The sequence below is a fragment of the Barbus barbus genome (genome assembly GCF_936440315.1).
Source record: "Barbus barbus genome assembly, chromosome: 32".
Lineage (NCBI taxonomy): Eukaryota > Metazoa > Chordata > Actinopteri > Cypriniformes > Cyprinidae > Barbus > Barbus barbus.
The window spans coordinates 13,946,799-13,959,858 of NC_136760.1; the positions used below are offsets into that span (position 1 = coordinate 13,946,799).

Below are 13,060 nucleotides of genomic sequence, written 5' to 3' on the forward strand. Positions count from 1 at the left end.
CACAAAAGACACATGGCAAACAGACACACACACAGAGACAGAGGCAAGAGAGGTTCACTGCCATCTCTCAGACAGAAAGGAGCCGAAGAGAAGAACTCTAGAGTAAAAAGCCGTTTATGGCCATTTATGAAAAGGTGCAGTCGTTCATTGTTTTAACTTCGCTACCGTGCGTCTTCCACTTACGTGCACAAAATACTGAAACTTCCTGCATTTATGGCTGTCCTCCTGTCTCAGGGATGATGTTACAGGGAATCAGAGGAAAACGTGGAATTATTATCAGTCTTATCATGCGTTATGGCCTCGCTAATGTGAGCAGAGTGCTTTGGTAGCAGCCTAGCATGTTTGCATGAGCTGATTCAGTTCAGAGAGAGACGACCTGAGAGACACAAAGTATAAGACTGATAGCATGATGTCTAAGAATAAGACATTAGAGGGGAGTGGGAACATTTCCAGCTTTGAATGACTTTAATGGACATTTCAGAAATGTGAAACATTACATAGACTTCAGTGAGTGGCTACTGTTGTCATATAGGCTGCTAAACATGCTAAAATGATGAAGGCCATAGTGAAAATTGATACTGTTTTAATGATGAAACTTTATAAACCCATTAGAAGTATTTTAGTCCTGCATTGATTTGAATTCCTCTTTATTAAAGTACCAATAATAGACTCCATTCTCGGGAAGTTTTATTATAATTTATTTTGAAAAGGTTACTGCTGAACTCTTAACTTCTACACTACATAGGCCGTAACCACCATCAAGGGACCACAGTATAGGACAGAGCCATTCATATATTTAGATTAGCAGTGAACAAATGTGTTTTTCCAGGGACTGAGTTTTAAACATTTTTAATAATTAAAAATGTGGTTACAGTCTATCAAATAGTTATTTATAGTTATTAACCTTCATACTAACACTAAAATGCAAAATTTTCACAGTGCAAGAAAATAAGAAAGTGCCTTTTTTATGTCTAATAATGGTCTGTTTATTTGGTCTATGTTCTATGTTTATTTATTTATTTTTGCAATAACAGAGCTATTTGAGCTTGTTTGAACCATTATTTTTTTTCAAAGGTGGAAATACTTTTTGAACAAAAAGTGCAGAGACAAATAGAGAGTAAAATCACATTTTACTGTAAATAAAAGTTTTAAATAAATAAAACAATAGGTTCAATTAAATAATTTTTTACATTACATTATTTACACTATATACCTCAGTGAAATATAATGAGCATAAATAAGGAAAGAAACAAAACAAATGTATATATATATATATATATATTATTTTTTATTTATTTTGTAAATTAGATTTTACTCGCAGTAAAATGGTAAATAAATGTCCTCTTCACACTTCCAAATGCTCACTATTGTGTAGCTGTTTTATTGACATGACATTTCTTAATGCTCCCACTGGTAGATAAACAACAGTTAACAACAAATCTGTTGTCTACTGACTCAACTGCATACTATAAATGATATATCCTCTTATGACTCACGATGCAACACAACTAATTTCCCAAGAGAGTCGACCTCCAAATAAATACCAGCTGATGTGCCGTTAAAGATTTACAGGTTAAATGTGTTTTTGTGACTGGTCCAGGATCAATAAGTTCTTGCCATTAAATAATTATGAGGAGGAAATGTCTCCACTATTCAACATTAAAATACGTTAAGATAAATGCAATCTCACTAGGTGTGTAAGTTTTGGCATAAGAAAATGTTTGAGACTAAATTTTCATATTCTCTTCCTGTTTTCTCTTGTTGAGGCAAGATTACATACATAATCATTACTAAGAATATTTCTAAAAAAATGTTTCTAATACTTCCATTGACACTTTATTTTACTATGAATGAGACATTTTTAAACACCAAAAATATCCTGACATTCTACTAAAAAAATAATGTAGAAAAATTTGATCGTCCCGATTTGAGCATCGTATATGTGAGAAATTAAGTCTCATTAATACTTATTTAAAATGTTAACACATCCTATACAACTAAATATAATTAAACAGGTCCAAATCGATTCATTATGTCATGATACACTGCCTATGAAATATTCTAATATATAACAAATTAATTTCAAATTTACCAAAGGAATTTTTATTTGCTTTATTTTTAAATCATTACAAGGTTTTGTCAATCTTTAGGGTTTATTTAGCATACAATCCAACTCTTAACTTAATATATTTATAAGAAGCAGTCTTATAAATTTATTGCTTCTTATAAATTTATTTATATTAACAGCAGTTTGTAAGTGTTTTGTCTTGCAAGTGAACGACGCCTTGTGGTGCCATCCCAAAGAGGTATCAAATCTCTCTCACAGACCTTTTCCTGGACTGAGCCCAGCTGGTGGAATGACCTCCCGATCTCGATTCGAACAGCTGTTTTCAAAAATTATCTAAAAGACATCTTTTTCGCCCAGCACCCGACCAACTAATACTAACACTTACCTATTCTATTGAAAAAATAAATAAATAAATAACTAGCTACGTGCACTGTGCTAGACTAACTGAGACTTGTCATGGCACTTGTATGCTGCTGCTCTCTCAATGGTCTGATTGCTTCTCATTTGTACGTCGCTTTGGATAAATGCAATTTATTTTTTATAAATCAGAAAAAATTTGATAATCAATTTGTCTCAAAAAAGACAGATAAAAGTCTACACAAAAAAATTAAACACTCAGTATTTTAAATAACTTTGAATATATTTCCATAGTAATGTAAATGTTTAATACAACCTGAATTCTGGAAATGTTGGGACGTTTTTTTAAATTTGAATAAAATGAAAACTAACAGAGTTTCAAATCACATGAGCCAATATTTTATTCACAATAGAAAATATATAACATAACGAATGTTTAAACTGAGAAATTTTACAATTTTATGAACAAAATGAGCTCATTTCAAATTTGATGTCTGCTACAGGTCTCAAAATAGTTGGGACGGGGGCATGTTTACCATTGTATAGCATCTCCTCTTCTTTTCAAAACAGTTTGAAGACGTCTTGGCATCGAGGTTATGAGTTTCTGGAGTTATGGTCTTGGAATTTGGTCCCATTCTTGCCTGATATAGGTTTCCAGCTGCTGAAGAGTTTGTGGTCGTCTTTAACGTATTTTTCGTTTAATGATGTGCCAAATGTTCTCTATAGGTGAAAGATCTGGACTGCAGGCAGGCCAATTCAGCACCCGGACTCTTCTACTACGAAGCCATGCTGTTGTAATAGCTGCAGTATGTGATTTTGCATTGTCCTGCTGAAATACACAAGGCCTTCCCGTCATCTGGAGGGGAGTATATGTTGCTCTAAAACCTTTATATACACCTTTCAGCATTCATAATGCCTTCCAGAACATGCAAGCTGCTCATACCGTATGCACTTATGCACCCCCATACCATCAGAGATGCTGGCTTACCATCAGGTCTCCCTCCTCTTTAGCCCGGAGGACACGGCATCCGTGATTTCCAACTAAAATGTCAAATTTGGACTCATCTGACCATAGAACACTTTTCCACTTTGAAACAGTCCATTTTAAATGAGTCTTGGCCCACAGGACACGACGGCGCTTCTGGACAATGTTCACATATGGCTTCCTTTTTGCATGCTAGAGCTTTAGTTGACATCTGCAGATGGCACGGCAGATTGTGTTTACCGACAGTGGTTTCTGGAAGTATTCCTAGGCCCATTTAGTAATGTGAATGATATAATCATGCCGATGAGTGATGCAGAGTCGTCTGAGGGCCCGAAGACCACGGGCATCCAACAAAGGTCTTCAGCCTTGTCCCTCACGCACAGCGATTTCTCCAGATTCTCTGAATCTTTTGATGATGTTATGTACTGCAGATGATGAGATTTGCAAAACCTTTGCAATTTGACGCTGAGGAACATTGTTTTTAAAGTATTCCACAATCTTTTTACGCACTCTGGTTGGAGAGCCTCTGCCCAACTTTACTTCTGAGAGACTCTGCCTCTCTAAGACAACCCTTTTATAGCTAATCATGTTACAGACATGATGTCAATTGACTTAATTAGTTTCTAGATGTTCTACCAGCTGAATTTTTTCAAAGTTTCTTGCATTTTCATCCCTTTGTTGCCCCCGTGCCAACTATTTTGAGACCTGTAGCAGGCATCACATTTGAAATTAGCTAATTTAGTGGATAAAAGTGTAACATTTCTGTTTAAACATTTGTTATTTTATCTATATTCTATTGTGAATAAAATTTTGGCTCATGTGATCTGAAAGTCTTTTAGTTTTCATTTTATTCAAATTTTAAAAAACGTCAACTTATCTGGAATTCGGGTTGTATTTAGTGAATATAATTACTTATTTTAATAAAGCAATAAATGTAAGAATATCACAGGTCACCATACAATATGTACTTGTGCAGGATGCTACACACAAGCATTAATGTCTAAAGAGATACAGGATGTGTCTAGTCTATACGCCATACATTTTACTTAATCTGTTTATTTAAAACACTGATAATCTTCTTCATAAATGGTCCCTCTGATTCAACAACTAAAGCCAGTCTTTCAATTCACAGAAGTCACCCATGACGTCATCTGTAATGCAACGTATAAATGCAGAATGCATACATATGCTCAATACCAGCAAATTTTTGTTAATCTTTCCTAAATTTCCCACAAACTCTTTTCCAATAATATGAATGAAAAAAAAACTGCTCATGTAAGGCTTGTTACCTCCTCCATTATGTCTTAATTACTTTTGCATGCACATCAGATTGCATAAAATAAGGCACCATGTGTGCTGTTCATTTGTGACTAATCCTCCAGTGTCATATACAGCAGCTGTAATGAAGCAGCATGCCTCATTGTGTAATTACAGTCATTTATCTCTGCACACGCCTCTGAATTCTCATTCCACAGCACTCCCAGCTCTTCCATTCTAAGCTTATCTTACGGCCATAACGTCCACCATATGCAGCAGATGGGTAGAACAGGACATGAATATTAACATGGAAAGGAAGCTGCAAAAAGTAATTAAGGGGAAAGACCACATGAGGTGTGTTATTGATTTTACAACAGGTGAGTCATTTCTGTTATACCACACGTGCGTTTTCATGTCACCATCATGTCTTATACTGAAAGACTATTGAACTCACATGTTTTAAGATTGAAATCATATTAGCCACATTTTTCGGTAACACGCGTAATGTTACATTACTATTATAATAACAATAAATTATGCATAATTACATGCAAGCAACCCTAAACCAAACCCTTATCCTAACCATAAAGTAAGTGCATGTAGTTAATTAATACTCAGTACTTAAAGGTATAATTACACTATAAAGTGTAACCCATTTTTCTTCTCACACTATCACTGCTAAGAGAGCATTTTAAGACATATTTGCCAATTCTAACATGAAAAATTGGTCATTAAGTGTTCCATTTCTTCAACAAAACCTGTTTTTATATATTTTCTGTGTCCTCCATTTCACGGTCTACCCTGATAGTATTTTGTAATTAAGTTATTCATCATCCAGGAAATGACCTTTTTGGACATCATCAAATCAGTTCTATCATGACAACTCTCGGAAGATTTTAGTATGGTAATGGATAAATAGCATATAAAATGACCCTGTAGCATATCTATAGAGGTGGAGCTAGGGAAGGTGGAAGGTTTCAGAGGAACGCTGAAAGTGCAAGCAAAATGAATATCAAAAAAAAAAGTCAAAATGAATTTCAAAAAGCTGACAACTTTTTGTAAACCAACTGTCAATCACTTACTGATCAATGGCCCTCAATTGGCTCTAATTTAGGTCTTTATTTCCTGTTCATTATATCAAGAAAAATAAATGATAACATTGCTTAATTATAGCATTAATTAGGTAAAGTAGATACCACACTAACTAACCATTTTGATATAACAGTCATATCAGCTTTATGATATATTTATATGGAAATCAAGTTTTAGTAGAACCTTAATTCACTTCTAAATTTATACAATTTACAATTTATAACAGAAGTGTATAAAATTGTTCCACCAAGATACATGTATATAGTTCATAAAAGCAACTGTAGGCTATGGCCAGTATTTGGAGTATTAAACAAATATATATTCAACAAAAGCATGCAAATTTCAGATTGTTTACAAGACATAAATTGCAGCACATCAAATCAGATTTTAAAATCATAACCATCCATTTAATAAAGAAAGCCAAAGCCCAGGTGTTGATGGATCAAAGTTTCAGTTCAAACTTTAATATGAGCTTTCACATTCATTATATTTACATTATGGAGAGGCAAACAAAAACCCAATTCATACAGGAAATAAATTAGAACTCAGACCATTCTATAAACAAAATATGTAATATGCTCAAAACATTCACAAAAATTTTGCTTTTTCCTCAGAAGGGTAAACCTCTGAGTGCTGAAAGTTGTATTTTATATAGATTTCACACAAATTAAATTTTAAACAAAAGACCCTGCACTCCCTAGAATCGTTTCTGCCATCTTAGGCAGAAAGGACTCCAGAAAATGAAAGAGGTCTTGAAAGACGTCTGCGGTATTGTGGGTGGGGTGAAAACGGAGGACAACCTCTGTGCTTTCATTACCACCGACAAGTTCTGCATCCACTTTGAATTCCAACAAATCTTGCAGTTTCTCCTCTTTCTCCATAATCCTCTGAGTCACCCTGCTCTCAATGTCAACACAGCCTCCTTCAGGTTTGGAAGTCTCATCACTAGTCTTCAAGAGATCTCTTCGCACTTTCCGTCGGCCTGCCCAAACACGGTTGCTTTGAGTCCAAATCCAGTGGACCGGCTCTGGGCGCTCCATATCAGCATCTAGCTTCTGTCTTTTAGCTTGTATAACAGTGGAGGTCGACAGACCCTCCATCTCCACTGTAAGGGGTCTCTTCTTACCATTTTCACCTTTGGCTTGTAGACCAGAATCTTCTACACTTTGGTTATTATTAACCTCCATTTCATTTCCATCTCTGTTTGCTTTATCCAGATTTTGACAAACAGCTGTAGTTTGAGTTTCCTCTAAAGGTGAACATTTTAAAACTTCATGAAACACCATGTGCACAGCAGAGCAGACCTTTGCAAACCAAAGACCCCTAAAACCCTTGCCGGCCAACACTAGTTGGGCACGCAAGGGTTCTGGGAGAACGGCTGCCTTGAAGGGGATGCTGACCTCCATAATCTTCTCAGTGTCGACCTGTGAACGGGGTCCGGCTTCATTCGGCAGCACAAAGAGCCGCATAAGGCCCCAGGATTTGCCCTTGGTTGATTTGTGCTGATACTGCAAACTGCGGCAGTACTTCTCAGCCTCACAGCATTCTCGCTTGAAGTTCTTTTGTGTTCGTTCATTGAGGTTCCCTGCCACATTGTGGTTTAGCTCAAACGGATCCAGGACATTCATAGGCCCTAGTTTGGGGGCAGAGGAACGCTTTGATTTGGGACCAGAGGCCTCTGAGGTGTTTACAGCTTCCTCATCACTTTGGAGGAAATCTGTAATAGGCAATACACGGCTGTCGCGCAGAGACACCACTGATGCAGAGAAATCAAACTTTGAGTAGAAAGTGAACAATCCAAAAAGCAAAGTGCCTGAGGGAAATGAGATGGGGAAAGTTACAGGGAGAATAACACGATTAAACAGTACATCTCCAGCAGACAGTTTGTGATGTAATTTACATCATAGGCACAGTCTACTGATGTCTGTATGAAGAGCAGCACGTTCAAGTGATTTGAGCACTCAAAAACAAGTTCCTCTTAGCAGTACACAATAGGGATGTACAATATTTATAAAAAAATTTAATAAACAATCATCTTTACAAAATAGAGATGTGCTTTAAAATCTGATTATAAAGTTTTGCATGACTTTATTCTTCATCCCTAATCCTACCCAATACTTAAACTTAACTACTTACTAAATATAAGCAGCAAATTAAGATATTGAGGCAAAAATGGTTTGTTAATAGCGAGAACCGGACCTTAAAATAAAGTGTAACCATATATTTATCTATATTTGAGTAAATTATATATGGAGTATATCAATTATACACTCAGCGGCCATTTTATTAGGTACACCTGTTCAATTGCTTGATAACACAAATTGCTAATCAGCCAATCACATGGCAGCAACTCAATGCATTTAGGCATCTAGATATGGTGAAGACAACTTGCTGAGGTTCAAACCAAGCATCAGAATGGGAAAGAAAGGGGATTTAAGTGACTTTTTTTGGTCTGAGTATTTCAAAAACTGCTGATCTACTGGGATTTTCACAACCATCTCTAAGGTTTACAGAGAATGGTCCAAAAAAGAGAAAATATCCAGTGAGCGGCAGTTGTGTGGACGAAAATGCCTTGTTGATGTCAGAGGAGAATGGGCAGACTGGTTAGAGATGATAGAAAGGCAACAATAACTCAAATAACCACTGGTTACAACCAAGCTATGCAGAATACCATCTCTGAACGCACAACCCGGTACTAGCAAGGTGTACCTAATAAAGTGGCCGGTGAGTGAATATTACCATTTAGATAAAAGGCAAAAGGGCAATGCCAGAGGAAATAAGGAAACTTCTCCACAGAGGATACATGCAATGCTGTCTTTGATTTTGATCACATGGTAACATCAAACTACCTAAATTTTGCTGCTGCCTGCTGTTTGTTACAGCTTTTGTGTTAGAGGACACCTATGATAATATCTAGGTAGGGAGCACACTTGTGGGTTTGTAAAAAAGCAAATGAGATACTGAGGATGTTTACATGCACGTCAGTAGACTGATATTTACTAAACGGGTTAAAAAAAACATCTGTGACATCAAAACAATGATTATCTAACTCGGAGTATTCCATCTGTTAGTTGTCCAAGTTGCTATGTTAAAGCACTAAACTTCTATGTTGCAGTTTCTACAGATACAGCGATGAGTTTTCGACTGTAGAACTTCTCCATCTGCTGCATGAGAACACAGTGTGCAGTTTATCGTCTCCTCTTCTATCGTGAAACATAATTCTTGCTGGATGTGAATATATAGATAGATGTGCACTTCAATAAATTTTAGTCAGGGTAGTGTTATATCTATTTTTTGACAAATTAAGCGTCAAGGATGTGAGGGACAGAAGTACAGTGTGTTCTATTGATCCATAAAACATTTTTGAAGGTTGCGGGTTTAGAAAATTATGCACCTGTACTAAGGTCTATAAACTGACAGAAAGGCAGTTAACGGTTTACATGCCGAATGAAATTGGGTTAAAATCTAGCTGTGCTGAAGCCATTAATGACCTATGCAGTTAACTGGTAACCAGCTTAAGAAAGTGAATGTAAACATGTTAACTGATAATGTAAAGCATATGTTATACTTACAGAGATCTTCAGTGTTTTTACTGGGCGGTACACTAAATGGCTGACTAGGAAATGTACAATCCCATTCCTCAATAATACACTCTTCTTCCTCACCTGCACAAACAAAAACCATTATTAATATGCATCTTCAGGCTCTCATGACAGAAACGGTTAAGTCTGACATCCTGCTACATATGTAATAAGTCATAAAATACAGAGAAAACAAATGATTAAGGAAGTTAAATGAAGAGCAGTCCTGGTCAACGCACAGGCCATGTTCTTTAGCTGGTTCACAGAGGGAAACACAGGAGGGTCTCGATTCTGAAGGTAGAAGATCACCAGCAGTGTAAGAGCGTAATTGTTCAACAACGGTCCAGGGCCAGAAAGGTTCCCTATAATATTAAAAATGTATAAGGTTAACCTGAGAAAACTGTACATGTGAATTGTACCCAAACTGTCAAGAAATGCCCAGGTCATACATATTACCCCAAAATCAAAAGAATGTTGAGTTAAAAGTTATATTTTGCTAAAAACAAGCAAAGCTTGGTATTACATCATTAAAATTTTTGTATTTTGATACATTTTTACCCCCTAGATCGAGTCTGACACAACTCCGTAATATAAACAATCTAATAAATTATTTAAATTGTAAAAGTACAGTTCAAAGCATACATCATGGTGGTTCTGCATTTCTGAATAATTTTATTAAGAACATTATATTTGATGATTTATTACTGCACTATAACCACATCACTTTACATTCAAGAATTATTTTTTGCATTACAAATGAACACAACTATTAATATGCTGATAAAAAAACTTAGCAGCCCTAAATATATGCACTCATATGTGGCAAAACACTAAAAATGTAGTCTTTTTATGTGATGTTCATAATTAATTGTCATCATGCACAACTTTATTACCCGCTAATTGTTTCTGCTTGGCCCATAAACGGATGGTGTAGACTAAGGGTCGAAGTCTGGAGTCGATGCCCGAACACAACTGCAGAAATCGAGTGTTTCTTACTGCCAGTCTGGTGCAGAAAGGAAAATATTATTATAAACAGATTATCCAATGGGTGCTATACTCACAAGTTTTTATTTTATTTCACTAAGTGGCCAAAAACAGCTGTTTTCAACCTGTTGTTGATGGTGATGTCACCGTGGAGGTTGAGCTCTCGATGACTGAACTTAACTACAGGAAGTCGAGCAGTGCTGAGGGTCTGGACTTTGTGCACGCCTGGAACGCACTTCCTCAAAATGACTGCAACCAGCTCCAAGACTTCAGCAGGAGTGGCAGTGGACAGGTCCATGTCGGACAAAATGGTGTCTTCAGAACGGCAATCCTCAGACTGATTCTCTCCTGTCTGATGAAAATTGGCAGTTTTTGAGATTTTACAGATTGACAGACGTAAATAGCTTGATTACTTGATGTTTGAGGTCACAGTCGCCCAGTGATAGGGCTGCTAACACACCGCTTCAGAAGACTTGGCACGAGCTTGAAAAACTTTGGTGTTCTCAAGGTCGAGGAACAGATCAAGGTCACAGGAGTGAATCCCAAAAGTATTCACAGAGGATCCAAAGGGCACAATTTGGCAATCTGTGACATGACACAGGGGCTTTTTTTAAAATCACGAGAAAAAAACAAATAGGAAAAAATATTAAAAACCAATGCTGCAGAAAAAAAGTGTGGTTACTGTTGCACTGACTAAAATTGTGAAGAAACAGAGCGACAAATCTCTCTCAAATGTAGGGCAGGATTTGGTTCTATGCTTAAGTTGTTTACTGGATTTCATTTTTGCAAAAAAGAAACAAATGGACAGATGAATTGTTCACAAGTTCTATAACATGCATTTAGAAAATAGACAGGTGAATGTTTATTTTATGCACTCTTGTCTTGTTCATGTTTTAGTTGAGAGAGAACCTGGAAAGAACTCTGTGAAGACTTCTTGTAGCAGCTGAACTAGAAGATCTCTCCCTTTCTTCTCATTGTCTTTCAACTCAAACCTCTCCACCACCTTCAGCATCTGCTCATTTACCTTTTAGACACAAAAAGAACATTTAAAACAAAATTTGAAAAAACTACTAATAAAGCAAACACACTTTTCTTTGTGCTGCCTGGATGTGAAACATTCTTACAGATGAAGTCTTGCAGAGCTCGTAGTTGAGTTTGTCCAGGCTGATCCGGGGGGTTTTGGAGTCTTCTTTCCCCCTGCTGGCCAGTTTAAACTCTTTCCCCTCTCTGGGCTTGACACGAAGTTTCAGTCCATTGAGCTGATGCTGTAGTTGTGCCAGAGCTGCCTGAGCGTTCTGGGACTCGGAGAACTCAACTATAGCATAGACACCCTACACAGAACAACAGATATCATTACATCTCCTTTTACTCAAATAAGTAAAGTAAATGAACCCTATAACTCAGGATTAATGTTAACAGGGTTGGCAAATGTTACATATGTTCTCAAATGCAGATGTAAGAAAGAAAACGATGAAATTATGACCACAGGAGAACTATACCACAGAGTAAAGACAGTGTGTATATGCACCTTCTGCTTGTCCATGATCACATCTGACACCGGCCCAAACTGTGTGAAATACTCCTTCAGATCGGTTTGAGACGTGTCTGGTTTAAAGCCGCTCACAAACACACTGTTCTGCTCCTGTGCTTTACGCTGAGATCTGAGCCGAAGGAGATGTTGGTGTTTCTTTCCTTTAACATGGTCTTCCAGGCTTGGCTCTGAAAAGAAACACTTCAGTTGAATGCAAAATTAAATTGATGGAGTACATTAAGCAAATTACAAAAAACTGGTACAGTAACGTTATGAGAGGATCATGCCACCCAACTTTGGAATATATATCATGCTCATGAATTGTTACCTAAAACACTCATAGTATTTACTTCAAAATGCCGTGGTATTACCATGGAATGTGCTACAAAACTACTTTTTGACGAAAAGTGCCCTAACATGTAAATGCAAGTACTTTTTTTATATAATCCTTGAATTATAGCAGGTTTGCAAAGTGCAGGAACATGTCTCCCTTGTGTTAACCGCTGATGTTTTAGTTTATTATAACTTACTGTTGGGAATATTAACGACGCAGAGGTTGCAGTGAAACCCTTTTTGCGTTGTCTGGATGTCTTTATCGAGCTCCATTGAGAGGCTGTACTGATAATTCCCACTAAATGCGTCAGAGTCGCTGCTACATGAAACAACTCAAGTCTCCCTCCATGATGTTCCTCTGCGTCCGTCCCTTCAAAGCTTCCGGCAGAAACACTGAGCGGGAAATTTCAGTTCCGCCTTTCAGCAGGTTGGGTTGCCAGATAATCTAAGTAATTTGTGAAAATGTGTATACATTTGCTGTATACAGTGAGAGAGAAAAGAAAAATAAAACAACAAAAAATAAGCTTACTAACCAGAAAAATATGCTACTAAACTAGACTTTCAAACTGTACTATGTGCTACACTGTATTGTATTGCATTTTATTATATGACATTTCAGGACGTGTTTCATAGTGACTGTAGACTTAGTCCATTTATCATCTAGAAAATAAATACGTTGAATACAAATACATTTTAATCCAAAAGGAGGATTTTAAAATGTATTATAATATGTCAGTTTGCAATATTTAGCTGTACTGTGATAAGGAAGGGTAGTCTGTAAGAATACTCTTTAAGGGGAAGTCGTGGCCTAATGGTTAGAGAGTCGGACTTGTAATCTAAAGGTTGCAGGTTCGAGTCTCGGGCTGGCAGGG

General features: G+C 36.8%; 1 protein-coding gene across 1 annotated transcript; it reads right to left on the reverse strand.

The window, feature by feature from the left end:
* Positions 1 to 5,767: 5,767 nt before the first annotated feature.
* On the reverse strand, positions 5,768 to 12,580 carry LOC306852246 (speckle targeted PIP5K1A-regulated poly(A) polymerase-like). The gene is made up of 10 exons (XM_079388957.1): positions 12,386 to 12,580; positions 11,853 to 12,043; positions 11,449 to 11,655; positions 11,234 to 11,348; positions 10,785 to 10,909; positions 10,450 to 10,676; positions 10,234 to 10,343; positions 9,580 to 9,702; positions 9,332 to 9,424; positions 5,768 to 7,572 (listed from the first exon to the last, which is right to left on the reverse strand). Exons 1-10 carry the CDS (start codon positions 12,459 to 12,461, stop codon positions 6,434 to 6,436), a joined length of 2,406 nt encoding a protein of 801 aa, XP_079245083.1. The 5' UTR covers positions 12,462 to 12,580; the 3' UTR covers positions 5,768 to 6,433.
* Positions 12,581 to 13,060: the final 480 nt, after the last annotated feature.